The sequence below is a fragment of the Delphinapterus leucas genome, chromosome 1 (assembly GCF_059928025.1).
Source record: "Delphinapterus leucas isolate spDelLeu-1000000601 "Yukka" chromosome 1, BTC_Dleu_Yukka2, whole genome shotgun sequence".
NCBI classification, from domain to species: domain Eukaryota; kingdom Metazoa; phylum Chordata; class Mammalia; order Artiodactyla; family Monodontidae; genus Delphinapterus; species Delphinapterus leucas.
This window is the reverse complement of record NC_143129.1, coordinates 112,264,957-112,282,102: the sequence shown is the minus strand read 5'-3', so window position 1 is coordinate 112,282,102 and position 17,146 is coordinate 112,264,957. Positions and strand designations below refer to the sequence as shown.

The following is a 17,146-nucleotide window of genomic DNA, read 5'->3' as shown; positions in this document are numbered from 1 at the left end:
CATGAGAGAAATAGAGATGTAGTCAACCAAGGATGCCATTTTTTTGGATGCTTTTTTTTTTTTTTTTTCAAATGTACTTACTACCCAATCAAAAAACGGTATAGACCTGACTCCCCATCTCCAGCCCCTCTGGATGTGCTCCCTAAGCTACAACCTGTCACTGCCCCTGGTAGCATCTTTACAAATATACCAGCGCCTAACAAAACATATGTTTGGAATGGGGAAAAGAGCATTTTCCAGAAAGATAGGAGGAACTGCTGTCCTTAGAGAATGGGAGGGGGTCCCAGGTCACAGCAGTCTATGAAAGTCCATCTAGAAGGGAAGTCTGATAGGGATAGGGGTACAGACACCCTACTTCTATGGCAGAGCTGAAGGTATGCGGTGTAAATGTCTATGTCTGGAACAGAGAGCCGGGGAAGAGGTGAATGGAGAACCAAATTCTAAGGCAGGGGTGAAATTAAGTTTCCTCCTATATACCAATGCATTGATTGCAATCTCATATCTCCCTTATATTCGAACTACATTGGCTTTCATTCACTCATGGAACAAATATTTCTTGAATACTTATTTTATACAAGGCACTTTTCTTCTTGGGATATATCAGTGAGCAAAACAGACTAAAATCCTCTATTCTCATTGAGCCTTTCTTCTTTCTATGCCTTAAACACTCCAGGTTTGTTCCCATCTGTCACGGATTATATTACTCTGTATAATTATTCACCCCTCCTTTTCGGAAGGAGTGACTTTGAGATTGGACATGTGATTTGCTCTGGTCAATGGAATGTGAGTGAATGTGACATATGCTAGGTCCAGGAGAAACTTTAAAAGCTGTTGCATGGTTTGGCTCAGCCTCTGGTTCTTCTCTCCTCTACTGTGCGAAGACCATGACTCAGGTAGGGGTTACATTTTTACCTCAGATCCTGAAATTTAAAAAAACACATAGAGTGCAGCTGCAACCTGCAGCAAAGCTACAGCTGACTTACAGCCTACATAAAACCTGAGTGAGAATGGGACGGCTACTGTTATAAGAAGGTAAGATTTGGTGGGTTTTGTTACAGCAGCAGAGCTGACTGATATAAAAGCTTTTGCAATTGCTGTGTCCTCTGCCTAGAATGCCCTCTCTTAGGTCTTCATGTGGCTGGTTCCTTATGTCCTTCTATTCGATATGCTCTCTATTCAAATAGAACCTCCTCAGAGAGGGCTGCCAAAACTATATGCCCTAACGTTACTCACCCCCTCTCTCCCACTAGTACCACCAATGGTTCTAGCAGTTTTCTCTATTTCATTTTCTTATGACATTCACAACTACCTAAAATTATTTTAACTTGTAAATGATCTGTCTCTCACTAAAATGAAAAATTCAGAAAACAAGACTTGTGCTGCTCATTGCTGTATCTCCAGTATCTAAAATCGTGTATGAAAGGTAATGTGTTCAAAAATATTTTTTGAACATATGAATGAAATCCTACCTCTTTAATTATCCTCACGTTGAATTATTTCAATGGCATTCTGCTTCTAATCCATCATTTGCAGTGCTCCAGAGCTAAACACTTAAAACACAGACTGGGTGATGCTACTAGCTTGCTCTAAAATCTCCAAAGACTCTCCTCAGTCCATGAAACGTAACTCAAATTCGAACCTGGCACTCAAGGCTCTTAATCTCCTTTCAGCCTTCTCTCACTCTGTGCTGCTGCCTCATATACAGTGACTCAACAGCATAGGGCCACTTGCCACTCTCTAATTACCTTCAGTGTGTTTCTGTTTCCAATGCTTTTATTCAAGTTCTTCCCTCTGTTTGAGATCATCTTCTCCATATCCCCACTGTGGCTGGCTCAGAAATGACCTCCCCAAAAACATCTGCATCTTATCCCTGAAACCTGTGAATGTTACCTTATAGGGCAATATATAACCTTATATCCTTGCAGATGTGATTAAATTAAGGATCTTGAGATGAGGAGATAATTCTGGATTATCCAGGTGGGCCCTAAATTTAATCACAGGTATCCATATAAGAGGGAGGCAGAGAGAGATTATACACACACAGAGAAGGCCATGTGAAGATGGAGCAGAGAGTGATTTGAAGATGCTGGCAATGAAGATTACGGTGATGTGGCCGTAAGCCAAAGAATACCAGCAGCCATCAGAAGCTGGAAGAGGCTGGACTGGATTCTCTCTAGAGCCTCTGGGGGGGACTCTGGGTGACAATGATGTATCGAGGTAGGTTCAATGTTTGTAACAGTTACACCACTCAGGTGAGGAATGTTGATAATGAGAGAGGCTATGCATGTGAGGGCCAGGGGATACATGGGAACTCTGTAGGTTTTGCTCAATTTTGCTCTGAAGCTATAATGCTCTTTTAAAAAAAAGTTTATTAAAATTTTAAAAACTTAAAAAAAAAAAAGAGCTGCCAGGGTATTGTGAAATCATGTTCTCTTTCTCCCTTTGGACAAAATGCTGTTCAAGCACGCAGACACTAACAGAATTATCTCACAGGTAATAGATGTTAGTTCTAAGGTATGGCTCTCCATTCAAAAAAGCAGACAAATTACATTCTTTTGCCACTAGATGGCACGGGAAAATAACAGAATGTTCCTGTAATGAAAAAACTGAAAGTGGAAATGCAAAGTAGGGATGTAGACTTAAAAGACTCAACAAAATATAAAACACTCATATACATGTTACCCAGATTCAGTAATGATATCAAGATTTTGCCTCATTTGCTTCATCTCTTCTGCTTTTCCTTTTCTTTCTTTTTTTATTTAATTGCTGAGTAATTTTAAAGCAAATCCTAGACCTTAAGTCATTTGCCACTATACACTTGGTATATATCTCTAAAAAGCATTGATATTCTCTTATATAACTTCAATGTCATCATCACAGCTCACTAACAATGATTCCTTGATATCATCTAATACCCAATCTACAGTCATATTTCTCTAAGTGTCTTTAAAAATATCTCTTTACATTTCTGTTGATTGGGTCAAGTTCCTAAACAAGGTCCATATATCATACTGGTGGTTAAGCCTCTTTCCACCCCAGAGCAGTCCCTCTGAAACACTACCCACCACCACTTTTCCCCTGTGCTGACTTGTTGAAGAAACCAAGTCAGGAATCTATCCTGTGGTTATGACCCACATTCTGGATTTGTTTGCTTTTCTAATTCGTTACATAACTTAGTCCTCAATCTGCCATATCTCCTATAACTGGTCTGCACTTAGAGTCACTATATAATATCCTTTCTTGAGTAGACAGAGCCAGACTTAGAATACCAGAGCTAGATACAGGTGAGAATGGTATTTTAGTTATGCCACTTATAAGCTGTGTGACCTTGGGCAAGTTACTAAACCTATTTAAGCCTCCACTGTTTCATTTGTAAAACAGGATTATAACAAATCATAACTTGAAGAATTCTGTAAATATAAAGTGACATAATAAGGGGATTAGATCAATATGGCAGAGTAGGAGGACACAGAGATCACCTCCCCTAACAAACACATCCAAAATACATCTACAGGGGGCTTCCCCGGTGGCGCTGTGGTTAAGAATCCGCCTGCCAATGCAGAGACACAGGTTCGAGCCTTGGTCCGGGAAGATCCCACATCCCGCGGAGCAACTAAGCCTGCATGCCATGACTACTGAGCCTGAGCCCGTGAGCCCGTGAGCCACAACTACTGAGCCCACGTGCCACAACTACTGAATCCCGTGCGCCTAGAGCCCGTGCTCCACAACAAGAGAAGCCACCGCAATGAGAAGCCTGTGCACCACAACAAAGAGTAGCCCCCACTCACCGCAGCTAGAGAAAGCCCATGCGCAACAACAAAGACCCAACACAGCCAGAAAAACAGATAAATAAAAATAAATAAATTTGCAAAACAAAAAAAAGAATGCACAGACTGAATATAGCATAGTAAGATGTTTAAAAAAAGAATACATCTACATGTGGAACGATTTGCATGGAAGACTAACTGGAAACTGACAGAACGCCTCTACAGCCAAAGCTGCAAGAAAGATTTCCACTAACTGGGCAGAATGGAAAAAAGGCTTAGGGTAGGGAGCTCCGCCACAGTGAGGGAGCTGAAAGGTCTGAGAGAACCCTCCCCCTGGGGAGCAAGCGGGTTGAGCCACAGACGGGGTGTCCTAGTCCCAGGGTCCTACATGGAGGAGACAAGCCCTCTGGCTGCTGGGAGAATTGTTGGAACAGAGACAACTGGAGAAGCCTAGACTTTACCTGTGAAGAGTACATGGGGTCTGGCCTGCCAATAAACAGGGCAGAGAGAGCTCTGCACTGGTGACTGCTGGCTCGCTACATTTCCCAATCGAAGCAGAAAGAATACCCCAGCCTCACCCACTCCACATCACAGCTTGGCACTAGATCTGGGGCAGACACGTCCTGGGAGAAGACTCGATCTAGGGACACAGAGATGGCCTAGTGTCCTGGGTTGTGGTCCAGCTGGAGTGGTGGCCATTGTTAGCGCTTACTGCTGCAATGCCTGGGAACCACCGCGACCAACATGATGAGGTCTCTTTCACAGACACATGAGTGTACCAGCTCCACCCACTCCACGCCAGAACTTGGCACTGGATCTTGGGCAGACAGGTCCTAGGAGAAGACTGCCACAGAGGCAGCCCAGATCTCTGGCGGCAGCATAGTCGCCTCATTTCCTACAGCCACAATGTCCCGGCCCCAGCCCCAGCCTAGTGAGTGCTTGGCCTGCCTACTCCACACCACAGCCTTGCACTAGATCAGGGATAACCACAACAGGGTTAGGGATGTGACTTTAGGTTGTGTCTGAGTGGAGCCACAGACACCTACTCAGGTGGTGCATCAGACCTCTGTGAGTTCACAAGCCAAACACTCAAGGGGAATGAAGCCTGATCAATCCAGAGCCTCAGTGCTTCTGCTCCAAAAACTGGTGAGCAGACCCTACCACTGACAGGGTGGCGACAGCCACAGAGCAGACAGGAAGTCCTGCTTCATACCCTGCACAGGCTCTAGATCCTCCAACACCAACCACAACCCCTAACAAGGTGATAGCAGTCAGCACACCCTAAGGGAAGAGCTGGCTGGCATCCACATCAAAACCAGCCTTCGCACCAAAGACACTGGTTTGTGTCTTTGAAGGATATGCACAGTCTGCACAGGGATGCTCCAACATGAAAGCACCCCTACAAGACACAATAGATAACCATTTCTCCCTAGTTCACAGAGAAAGAGAAAGTTAAGTCAAATGAAAAGGCAGAGGAAATTCTCCCAATTAAAAGAGCAAGAGAAAGCCCCTGAAAAAACTAAATAATGAAACATATAATCAGTCTACCAGACGCTGAGTTCAAAGAGTTATTAATAAAAATGCTGACTGGATTAAGAAAGAGAACTGATCTAAACATAGATTATTTCAACAAGGAACTAGAAACTATAAAGACCCAGCTGAAAACAGATAATTGAATTTCTGAGACAAAAAGCACTCTAGGAATAATGAATAGCCATCTTAATGACACAAGAAATAATCTGGAAGATAAAATAAATCACCCAATCAGAACAACAGACAGAAAAAAAAAAAGAAAGCAACATATGAGATCAATGGGATAATATAAAGTGTGCCAATCTATGTATAATAGGGGTTCCAGAAGGTGAAGAGAGAGAGGGGGTTGAAAATGTATTTAAAGAAATTATGGCTGAAAAATCCCCAAACCTAAAGAAGGAAACAAATATCTAGGTATAGGAATCACAGAGAGTCCCCAACAAGAAGAACTCAAACAGACCTACAGTAAGACATAATTAAAATAGCAAAAGTAAAAGAGAGAATTCAAAAGGCAGCAAGGGAAAATCAAAGAATCATTTACAAGGGAACACCCATGAAACTATCAACTGATAGAGGACCCAGAAAAACAAAACACAAAATGAAAGAGGGGAAGTTGCACTACCACAGAGATTTAAAAAAAAAAAAAAAAAAAAGATAATACTGTGAACAATTATGTGCCAACAAATTGGACAACCTAGCAAAAATGGACAAATTTCTACACATACAGCTTGCCAAGAATAAGTCAAGAAGAAACAATTTAGGGGCTTCCCTGGTGGCGCAGTGGTTGAGAGTCCGCCTGCCGATGCAGGGGACACGGGTTCGTGCCCTGGTCCGGGAAGATCCCACATGCCGCGGAGCGGCTGGGCCTGTGAGCCATGGACGCTGAGCCTGCGCGTCCGGAGCCTGTGCTCCACGATGGGAGAGGCTGCAGCAGTGAGAGGCCCACGTACCACAAAGAACAAAAAAAAAAAGAAGAAACAATTTAAACAGACCAATCACTAGAAGCAAAATAGAATCTGTAATTTAAAAAATTCCTCGCAGGCTTCCCTGATGGCACAGTGGTTGAGAGTCTGCCTGCCGATGCAGGGGACATGGGTTCGTGCCCCGGTCCGGGAAGATCCCGCATGCCGCGGAGCGGCTGGGCCCGTGAGCCATGACTGCTGAGCCTGCACATCCGGAGCCTGTGCTCCGCAACGGGAGAAGCCACAACAGTGAGAGGCCCGCGTACCGCAAAAAAAAAAATAAAAAATAAAAATTCCTCGCAAACAAAAGATCAGGACTCAATGGCTTCAATGGGGAATTCTACCGAACAAACAAAAAAAGAACTTATTCTTCTCAAAGTATTCCAAAAAACTGAAGAAGAGGGAAAACTCCCAAATTCATTCTACAAGGCCACCATTACCCTGATACAAAACCAGACAAAGACACTACAAAAAAAGAAAATTATTACAGGCCAATATCTTTGATGAATATAGAGGCAAAAATCCTCAACAAAAGATTAGCAAACTGAATCCAACAATACTTAAAGAGGATCATATACCATGATCAAGTTGGATTTATTCCAGTGTCACATGCATGGTTCAACATACACAAATCAATCAACAAAATCATATCAACAAAAGGAAACACAAAAACTACATGTATTCTCAATAGATGCAGAAAAAGCATTTGACAGAATTCAACAACCATTCATGGTAAAAACTCTTGTCAAAGTGGGTATACAGGGAACATATTTCAACATAATAAAGACCATTTATGACAAACCCACAGGTAACATAATATTCAATGGTTAAAAGCTGAAAGCCTTCCCACTAAATTCAGGAACAAGACAAGGATGCCTTGTCTTTTGCTGCTTTTATTTAACATAGTATTGGAAGTCCTAGACACAGCAATCAGACAAGAAGAAGAAATAAAAGGTATCCAAATTGAAAGGGAAGAGGTCAAACTGTCACTATTTGCAGATGACATGATACTCTATGTAGAGAACCAGAAAGTCTCACACAAAACCCATTAGAACCAATAAATGAATTCAGCAAAGTTGTAGAATACAAGATTAAGATACAGAAATCTATTGCTTTTCTATTCCCAAGTAATAAAATATCAGAAAGTGAATGTAAAAAAAAAATCCTATTTAAAATCACATAAAAACAAAACAAAACAAAAAACTTAGGAAGAAACTTAACGAAGGAGGTGAAAGATTTATACACTGAAAACTATAAAACACTGATACAGGAAATTGAAGATGATTCAATGAAATGAAAAGATAACCTGTGCTCTTGAGTTGGAAGAATTAATATTGTTAAAATGGCCATACTACCCAAAGCAACCTACAAATTTAATGTGACCCCTATCAAATTGCCCAAGAAATTTTTCACAGAACTAGAATAATTAATCCTAAAATTTATAGGGATAGGGAGGGTGGGAGGGAGACACAAGAGGGAGGGCATATGGGGATATATGTATACATATAGCTGATTCACTTTGTTATACAGCAGAAACTAACACACCATTGTAAAGCAATTATACTCCAATAAAGATGTTAAAAAAAAATTTATAGGAACCATAAGAGATCCAGAATTGCCAAAGCAATCCTGACAAAAAAGAACAAAGCAGTAGGCATAACACTCCCAGACTTCAGACAATACTACAAAGCTACAGTAATCAAAATAGCACGGTTTTGGCACAAAAACAGACACCCACATTAATGGAACAGACTAGAGAGACCAGGAATAAACCCACACAGCTATGGTCAACTAATCTATGACAAAGTAAGCAAGAATATACATGGAGAAAAGATAATCTCCTCAATAAGTGGTGCTGGGAGAACTGGACAGACACATATAAAACAATAAGGTTAGAACATTCCCTCACACCATATACAAAAATAAACTCAAAATAGCTTGAAGACCTAAATGTAAGATATAACATCATAAAACACCTAGAAGAGAACATATGTGAAACAGTCTTTGACATAAATTGTAGCATTATTTTCTTAATTAGCCTCCCAAGGCAAAAGAAATAAAGGAAAAAATAAACAAATGGGACCTAATTAAACTTAAGTTTTTGCACAGTAAAGGAAACCATCAATGAAACAAAAAGACAACCTACAGAATGGGAGAAAATTCCATTTACAATGGAAGGAACCCAAGCATCAACAGATGACTGGCATAAGAAGATGCGGTATATATACAATGGAATATTACTCAGCCATAAAAAAGAGTGAAATATTGCCATTTGCAGCAATGTGGATGGACCTAGAGAATATTATGTTTAGTAAAGTAAGTCATACAGAGAAAAACAAATACTATATGACAGCACTTATATGTGGAATCTAAAAATACAAATGAATGTATATACAAAACAGAAACAGGCTTACAGACATAGAAAACAAACTTATGATTATCAAAGAGTGTGCAGGGGGAGGGAATTAGGAGTATGTGATTAACAGATACAAACTACTATACATAAAATAGATAAGCAACAAAGATTTACCGTGTAACACAAGGAATTATACCCAATATCTTATAATAACCTATGATGAAATATAATCTGCAAAAAAATGGATTCACTAAGCTGTACACCTGAAACTAACATAATATTATAAATTAACTATACTTTAATTAAAAAAAATAAAGTAAAGTGAGATATTGAATAAAATGCCCAGCAATATGCCTGATACATAGACAGGCAAGCAGCTGCCCAGTGAAGGTCAGGTCTAGCTGATGACAAGAGATAATTTCAGTTTATATAACAGAAATACCCATTCTAATAAAATAATTATAAAGTATCTAAAAAATTATGTTTTTTGGACATTGCAGAATATGTGCACTATTATTTCTGTAAGTGATTAAGCAATACTTACAGCAGAAGTAGAGAGTCCAAGGATTTTTGAAGCACAAATTGTCTTCAGGAATTTAGGTCTACTGCCAAGGGTGCACAGTCTCCCCCGGGCCAAAAACATGCTACAGGACAAAAGAAAAAATTTTAAAGGGAGTAAATATATACTTATATCACTATTAAACATTTATAGCTAGGTGATAGACCATAAACTTGTAAAATAAAAATAAAATTTATTGATAGCTGAGTTTTCTTTCTATGATATAATCTCTCATCACTAGAATCATTCTAATAGAATCCTCCTTATACAAATTTATGCATGTGTCGTTTTAAAGTAGAGATCTGTAAGGGTATGGTGAATTTAAAAAACAAAGTTCTAATTTAGTCAAGAGCATTAAACGACAGGAAGTAAAAGTTCCATTCCTACTAGGCATAAAATCCAGAATATTTCAGTCTAAGAACTACTTAAATTTCAGAATCGTCTGGAGAAGTCACTAGTAAAACTGCAATTTGTAACAGTAAATTAAAGTTGTTAGAAACAGGTTATTCAGAAAGTTGTTTGAAAAGGATTATAGTAGGTCCTTGATAAATATGAAGAATATACGAATGAATCTTCCCTTATTTTCTCAGGCGGTACTGCCTTCAACAATTCCAGAAGATAGCTAGGTAGCTGGAAATCTATTGAAATGGCTTGCTAAGAGGCATGAATCTAGATTACTTCTCTACTTGTAAGGAAATCATTATCAATCATGGGTCAAAGTAGGGAGATCAAAGCAAAATGGAATTCTTATTATACTGCCATTTAGAAGTGAAAGCATTCAGGAAAGCAGAAACTTCCCATAAGGTTTTACTCTGACAATGTTCTATCAGTGGATGGCATTTCCTTCAACTCTAATAATCAAACTTTTAGAAAAAAAGACACACTTTTTTGATTCAAAGGGACCACTGAAACTACCAATAGCTATGAATCTCTTTAAGTTACCAAAATGTGAAGGCTACAGATGTGAAAAATAATATATTGGATGTTTCTTAAAAAGTAAAATAGAAATTCCTTACCTTGTCAATAAAATTCAGCTTAAATGACAGCCTCTTAGCCATTCTACATCACATCAGCTTAGGTTAATTCGCAAAGCACTTTCTGTTTGTTTGGCTGACCACTCACTCATTCATTTGATAATTTAATGTAAGCGCCATGAACAGGGGGACCTGGTGCGTTTAGTTCACCACTGTCTTCTCTGGCACATAGGAGGCACGTGATAAATAAATGTGTCAAATGACTGAATGAATACATAAAATCACATTATAAATTAATGATTTAAGTGAACTATTTATGATGAGTCCTTTTATGAAATATTGATTCCTTTGTAAAGTAAATAATTACCTCTTATGTTTTACGTCTTTCAAGTCAAAGACCGGGTTTTCTTAAATCAAGAAATGCCTATTCTTTGGTCATTAATAGTTCTGTTCAGGAATAAAATATTAATTGGATTAGGCAGTAGGGCTAGTTCTGAGGAAAGGTATTACCAAACAACAGTGACTATGTTGAACAATCTTCATTCAGTATCATAGAGTTATTTGATTTAGGACAATATATTTTTCAGAAAAAAAATGCCCATTTATTTAAATTCAACCTAATTTATTTGTTATTAAGGAAAGTATAAGTAAAATTCTTTCTTGCAAGTAGAAAAGTGAGAGAAACCTCTTCTACCTTCTTCAGATAAATGGGGTTGGGGAGCTGGGAGGGGAGCAAACAGGACTAGGAGTCAGGATACCTGGATTCTAACCCTTATTTTTGATATTAAAAAAAGGTTTCTATCCTGGGACAATTCCCTGACCTTTGGTGGGCCTTAGTTTCCCCATACTTCAAAACAGATGAATAAATGAATCCTTGGTTTCAAGGTAATCTCAGAAAGTACTGTACGTCAGTGGCTGGTTGTGTGTGACCTCAGGCTGCAGGTCTTGGGAGATTCCCCCCAGGTTGGGTGAGCCACACCCTCTGGCCACCACACCTCAATACCCATTCCCCTTTGGAAGTTGACACTAAATCTACCTGTTTTCATCTGGAAATCCCAAAGCCTAATTCCCACCTCTTCTTCCCTGTTTTCTGCAGCACATTACCACCATAATGCAAAGTATTGCCTGGAAACTGACCCAGCCCTTCATTTCTCTTCCACTTTCCAAACTTTCTACTGTGTCTTTCGGAACGGCTGCACCATTCTCAGCGAATCCCATTACATCTTTATGTTTTCAGAGTGTTCCTTGTACCTCCTAGCTTGAACTGAAACCTTATTGCTCCCTGAAGATACCACTCCTATATGCCTCAGTGTCAGCTTTTGCTTGTATATGCCTCACTTATCTCTTTCTTACTGTCTATTTTACCATTACCAGACTACTACTTCCGTCATCTGCTTCTATGATATTATCTTCTGGCCTGCTGATAACTCCTTGTCATTCATTAGAGATTTTCTCATTAGGCACACAGTTTTCTTCTCAACTCTAAGTACTGTGATCATCCCAGGTAATTCCCATGTCTTCAGAGATGGTCCATCCAACAACTGACATCCCTGTGCCCATCACTATTCTCTTCCATCCCACCCTAGGCACTCTCTCCTATAGTCACACCCTGCACCTTGCCATTACCTCAATCTGGTCTAATTCCAAAACAATTAATTGAAGTATTCTGATCTTTGACCATAAACTACCTATCCTTCCAATTTGCTTACTTATTCCAATGATTACTATTCTTAAATATCATCAAGATCTCTAGGAGGCTGCCTCTCCTTTTCTCAATCAGACCTCACCTTCCTTTATTTTCCAATTTAGACGCCAGTTCCACTGCTTCAATAATGTTCTTTACAATGCCCTAGCTCCCCGTCTGTCTTTTATAGATAGGTATCTATAAAACCCTGGCCCTGGATGAACTCAATTACAGTGTCTGTTTTTCCTATGGCCCATGAAGCTGTGGACTGCTGGAGAAAATCACAAAGGATAGGATTGGTTTCACCACAAATTATGGTCATTAATCTCAAATTGACCCCCAACACTCTCCAGCATTTCTACTATATTTTATAGGTACAGGATAGCAGAATATACTCCCCCCAAAATTGCCACTTTGGCCTAAGGATTATTGTGAGCTAAAGGCACTGGAAAAACAGCCGAGGCAAGAAGAGTGATCTGATCTCCCCCTTTCTTCCTGAAAACAGGAGATAAAATTCCCATGTGAAAGATACCTGCCCTATACTGGGAAAAAAGAAACACTCTTAGACAGGGAGTTAAAGCTGAGAGAATTCTGTACAAACAGACCTTGTTAAAATAATTCTTATCTTCCTTTAGTCTCCCTATATTTTTTGGTTACTTTTCCACAACGGCCTCTCTTTGTTCAATCTAGCATAAAAGCACTTGGTTTTGCTACTTCTTTGGGTCTTCATTTCCTTGTGAAAGTTCCTGTGTCACATAGACTTTTATTAAATGTGTGCTTTTCTCCTGTTAATCTGTATTATGTCAGTTTAATTCTTGGGCCCACCCAAAAGCCATAAGAGAATAGGCAATATTTCTCTCCCATAGTACAAAATGATTATTTAAATTTTTCCCACACTCCTCTAACATAAAACCCTCCTTAGTCTAAGCAGATGACCTTGCCCTCTATCACAGAGAAAACAGAAGCCATCAGATGCGAATTCTTTCAACCTACCCACATCTAAAAAAACAAACCTAAAAATATTCCTTTTTTCTTCCTACTATAATAAAGGAAGTGACCCTGCTACAAAAGGACAGTCCCTCCTCCCATGACTTAGACGTCATTCCTCTCCCCTCCACAGAGACTTTGCTCCATTGATTATTACCCCTCTCCTCGGCATATTCAGCTTTCCTTGCTCAAGTCTCCTCTAGTTATTGGGTTGGCCAAAAAGTTTAAGGTAAAAATAAAAGACACATTATTCATTTTCACCAAGAACTTCATTGAACAACGAATTCACTGTTTTGTTCCACGACCTTCTGCCATTTTTCAGGCAACTTCATAATTCCATCTTCCCAAAACTTTTTATCTTTTTGAGCAAAGAATTGTTCCAGGTGCCTTTTACAGTCTTCGAGGGAATTAAAATTTTTTCCATTAAGAGAATTTTATAAAGACCGAAATAAATGGAAATCCAAAGGTACAATGTCTGGTAAATATGGCAGATGAATCAGAACTTCCCAGCCAAGATGTTTTTGTCTGGTCATCAAAGAAACATGTGGTCTTGCATTATCCTGATAGAAGATCATGCGTTTTCTGTTGACTAATTCCGGACGCTTTTTGTCAACTGTTGCTTTCAGTTGGTCTAATTGGGAGCAGTACTTGTTGGAATTAATCGTTTGGTTTTCTGGAAGGACCTCATAATAGAGGACCCCCTTCCAATCCCACCATATACACAAGATCACCTTCTTTAGGCGAAGACCGGCCTTTGATGTGGTTGCTGGTGGTTCATTTCCCTTGCCCCATGATCTCTTCCATTCCACATTATTGTACAGTATCCACTTTTCATCGCCTGCCCCAATTTGTTTTAAAAACGTAACGTTTTCATTACGTTTAAGTAGAGAATTGCATGCGGAAGTACGGTCAAGAAGGTTTTCTTCGCTTAACTTATGTGGAACCCAAACATCAAAGTGATTCACATAACCAAGCTGATGCAAATGATTTTCAATGCTTGATTTGGATATTTTGAGTATGTCAGCTATCTCCCAAGTGGTATAACGTTGATTGTTGTCAATCAATGTCTCGATTTGATCACTATCAACCTCAACTGGTCTACCCAACCATGGAGCGTCACCCAGCGAGAAATCTCCAGCACAAAACTTCACAAAACACTTTTGACATGTTCAGTCACTCACAGCACCTTCTCCATACACTGCAGAAATCTTTTTTTGCGCTTAGGTTGCGTTTTTACCTTTCTTGAAATAATAAAGCATAATATGCCGAAAATATTGCTTTTTTCTTCCATCGTCAATATTAAAATGGCTATACAAAAATTCACCAATTAAAAAAAAAATTCACCAATTTTGATAAGTTTTTTAAAAATGCACGCTGATTTGAAAGCTGTCACAATTCAACCTAATAAAATTGTTTCGAATGAAGTTAAAGACAACCAAGTGCTACTAGAGCCATCTTATTGAAAAAAACCGAATTTTTTGGCCAACCCAATGAAAACATATCATTTTATTAACTGTCCCTTTTCCTCAATCTATACTCCCTAACCCAGTGCAATCTGATTTTTGTACCCATCATTCCATAGAGGCAGCTCTTGTGCAAGTCAATTTTGACATTCATATTGTTAAATTCACTGGACATTTTGCAATTCTCCCTTTCCTTGAGCTCTCTGCAGCTTTAGATCAGCTGGTCAAGCCCTGTCTCCTCCCAGAAACGCCATTTTCCCTTGGCTTTTGACCTATGACAATCTCTCATTTTCCCAAACTTAAATGACAGAATTCCTCAATGCCCAGATCTTTTTTCTTCTCACTCATTACTCTCTCACTAGGTAATTTCATTGTAAAAGGAACTGTGAGGGCACCACTGAATTATCGGCTCCAAAGAAATCTAAGCAGGCTGATAGATACAGATTCAGAACCCCTGAAGCTTTTTTTCTTCTGTACTTTAAATAAACATTTTTTGAGCAGCACTTTTCTAAAGCAATTAACATTTCATATGCATATTCACCGAGAAGCTAAATGAATAGATTGGGATGTCACTGAAAAGTTGGACAAAATCAAAAGGTATATGGCTTTTCATTTTAAACAATATTTTCACTGTTTCATTTATACTTAAAAACAGTGTTCTGTGAAGAAAATCAGGAAATTGTGAATCAGGGTATCTAGTAAACCTGATTATGGCATATTATACATAAGATAAACTCCACAGTCATATACACATGATCAATAGAAAATTAAACTATTTATTATCATTGGTGTAGGCTGTTTAAAATGAAGATACAGAAGATATGTGTGGCACAGCTTGGGGGGACCTGAAGCTGAGAAGGCTTATGGATTGTTGGAGAATCCAGAGCTAAAAGATGAGTAAAGCAGTCAAGATGAACTGTAAAAAGTTTGAAACTCTGGACTTAAACCCAGATAATCAATTCATAACCACTTTGCGTATGTGGAGGAGAGGTAGGAAAAGATTTAGTGAATTTCACAAAGTACAGATGTTTAGGTTAACAGCAAGCTCAAGGAAGATTAACGTGAGGTGACTGCAAAAAGGCCTAGTGCTAATGAATGCACAACCCAGGTTAAGAGTCTAACCCAAGGAAAGTTTATTTCCACCTCACGCTGTACCTGTTGGTCCACTTCTAGAATGTTTATAAGGCTTACTGATACAACATAGGGCATATAGGAGGTGAACAAGGTACTGGCGCGGGAAGTACAGTGGGAATAAGCCTCAAAGCCATGTCACTGAAGCAAGAATGGGAAAAATCAGCCATACTGAGCCGGCACAAGACTTAAGTTAGGAGACATGATCCTGAAATTGCTGAAAAGCTGTTTTGTGAAAATGGGATTCGTGTAATTAATTATAAATTTCTGCAGAGGGAAGGAATCTGGCTGTCCGGTTTAAGTTGTCACGAGTTTGGTTTCAGCCCCACGTGAGTTAAAACTTTGTAATGGTGGGTGTGCAGCCCAGTGTGGAAGGAGGCAGCTGCCCGGCTGCGCCCTCAGGTAGCTGCGGAGGAGCCGCGCGCCAGCAAGACGGAAGAATGTCCGTACTGGCTGGGGGCTCCAAAAGCAACAGATTGGGCCTCTTTTCTCTTTTATCTAAAAACTATGGGTTCCACTAAGAGTCACTTACGTGGCAAGTGAGCAGCCTTGTTCCTTTTTTTAAATTGATTATACCGATTACGGATGAACTGGAAGAATACTGATTACGGATGAACTGGAGTCGGTGTCAGCTTCCCACACCGTTTACAAAATGCCCAAATTGCAAAAATGAAGCGCAAAAGGAGGAGACGAGGACCGGGGTCCAAGGGACCCCACCCTATAAGACCAGTCACCTCAGGGCCATTCCCTCTCCAGAGCAAGCAAACTCTGAAATTCCAGCGCTGACCCTCTGCTACCAGCCCCGTGGGCCGCCAGGGCCGGGGGTCAGCGGCCCAGGCCCGCGCTCCCGCCTCCGCTCCGGAAGGCGAGTCTGAATGCTGAAGGAAATCCAGCCCCGGCTCTTCCTCCCAGCCCGCCAAGGCGCGCGGCCGGGCGAGCGCACCCCAGCTAGGCCTCCCTCCCTCCCAACCTCCCTCCGCGCGGCTCCGCACCCGAGACCACTGCCCTCAGCCCCACCAAGTGAACGCCTTGCGCCCCACTCACACCCGTCGCGCGAACACCTCGTCTCCCTGAGTTCCAGTCCCGCCAGGCCTCAAGAGCCTGATGGGGCGGGACTCGGGCGTGGAGGCGGAGGCTGGAAGGGATGGACTGTGGGGTCGGGATTCCAAACGCCGATTGGCTGAGGGACAGGCCGGGGTAGCGGACTGGACGCAACTGGGCGGGCGTGGAGAAGGGGGAGGTGAAAGGCGCCGGGCACAGGAGAGTAAGGGGGCGGGAGGGAGGTGCGCGGGGATGTGGCCGGGGATTGGCTGTGGTGTCTAGACTAGGGCGTGATGTGCTGTGAGGACAGCCGGGAATCGGGACTGGACTTAGCAGGTGGAGGTGCGGAGCCGGATCAGGGCCTTGCAATAGACGCGGGTCTAGGTGAGGGGTGGAATGGGGCGGAGGCTTGTATATAGCCGGGATTGGGTATGAAGTTGAGGTCTAATTGGATGTATGTGACCTATTGATTTGGGGCGGGTTATAGGACAAAGGATTGATTTGGAAGAAAAAGCAAGCTGTGGGGTCACAAGGCTTAGGTGAGGGGAAGCATGTAGTTTGAACGATGTTAGAAGGTGCCAGAGAGGGCAAGGCTAAAGAGAGTGTGCAAAAAGTTTTGTAGATGTATTTATCACCTATGATGGTGGTGAGGGGGGAAAAATAGGAACTTTACTTTCCTGAACAGTAAA

The 17,146-nt window shown here is 40.8% G+C and overlaps 1 protein-coding gene across 4 annotated transcripts in view; it reads right to left on the bottom strand.

The window, feature by feature from the left end:
* Window positions 1-16,633, bottom strand: part of KYAT3 (kynurenine aminotransferase 3) — a 59,889-nt gene extending 43,256 nt beyond the window's left edge. The window contains exons 1-2 of one of the 4 annotated variants that reach the window (XR_016394786.1): window positions 16,461-16,633; window positions 9,163-9,262 (exon numbers count right to left, since the gene is read on the bottom strand). Coding sequence is in view for 3 of the 4 variants with exons in the window: in XM_089919914.1 (XP_089776040.1) it covers window positions 9,163-9,261 (99 nt within the window). In the remaining variant the exon portion in view is untranslated. Of the gene's footprint in view, window positions 1-9,162; window positions 9,263-15,948; window positions 16,428-16,460 lie in introns of those variants that run through there. The other 3 variants (XM_089919914.1, XM_022553328.3, XM_089919915.1) reach the window with 3 other exon arrangements.
* Between the last annotated feature and the right edge of the window lie 513 nt (window positions 16,634-17,146).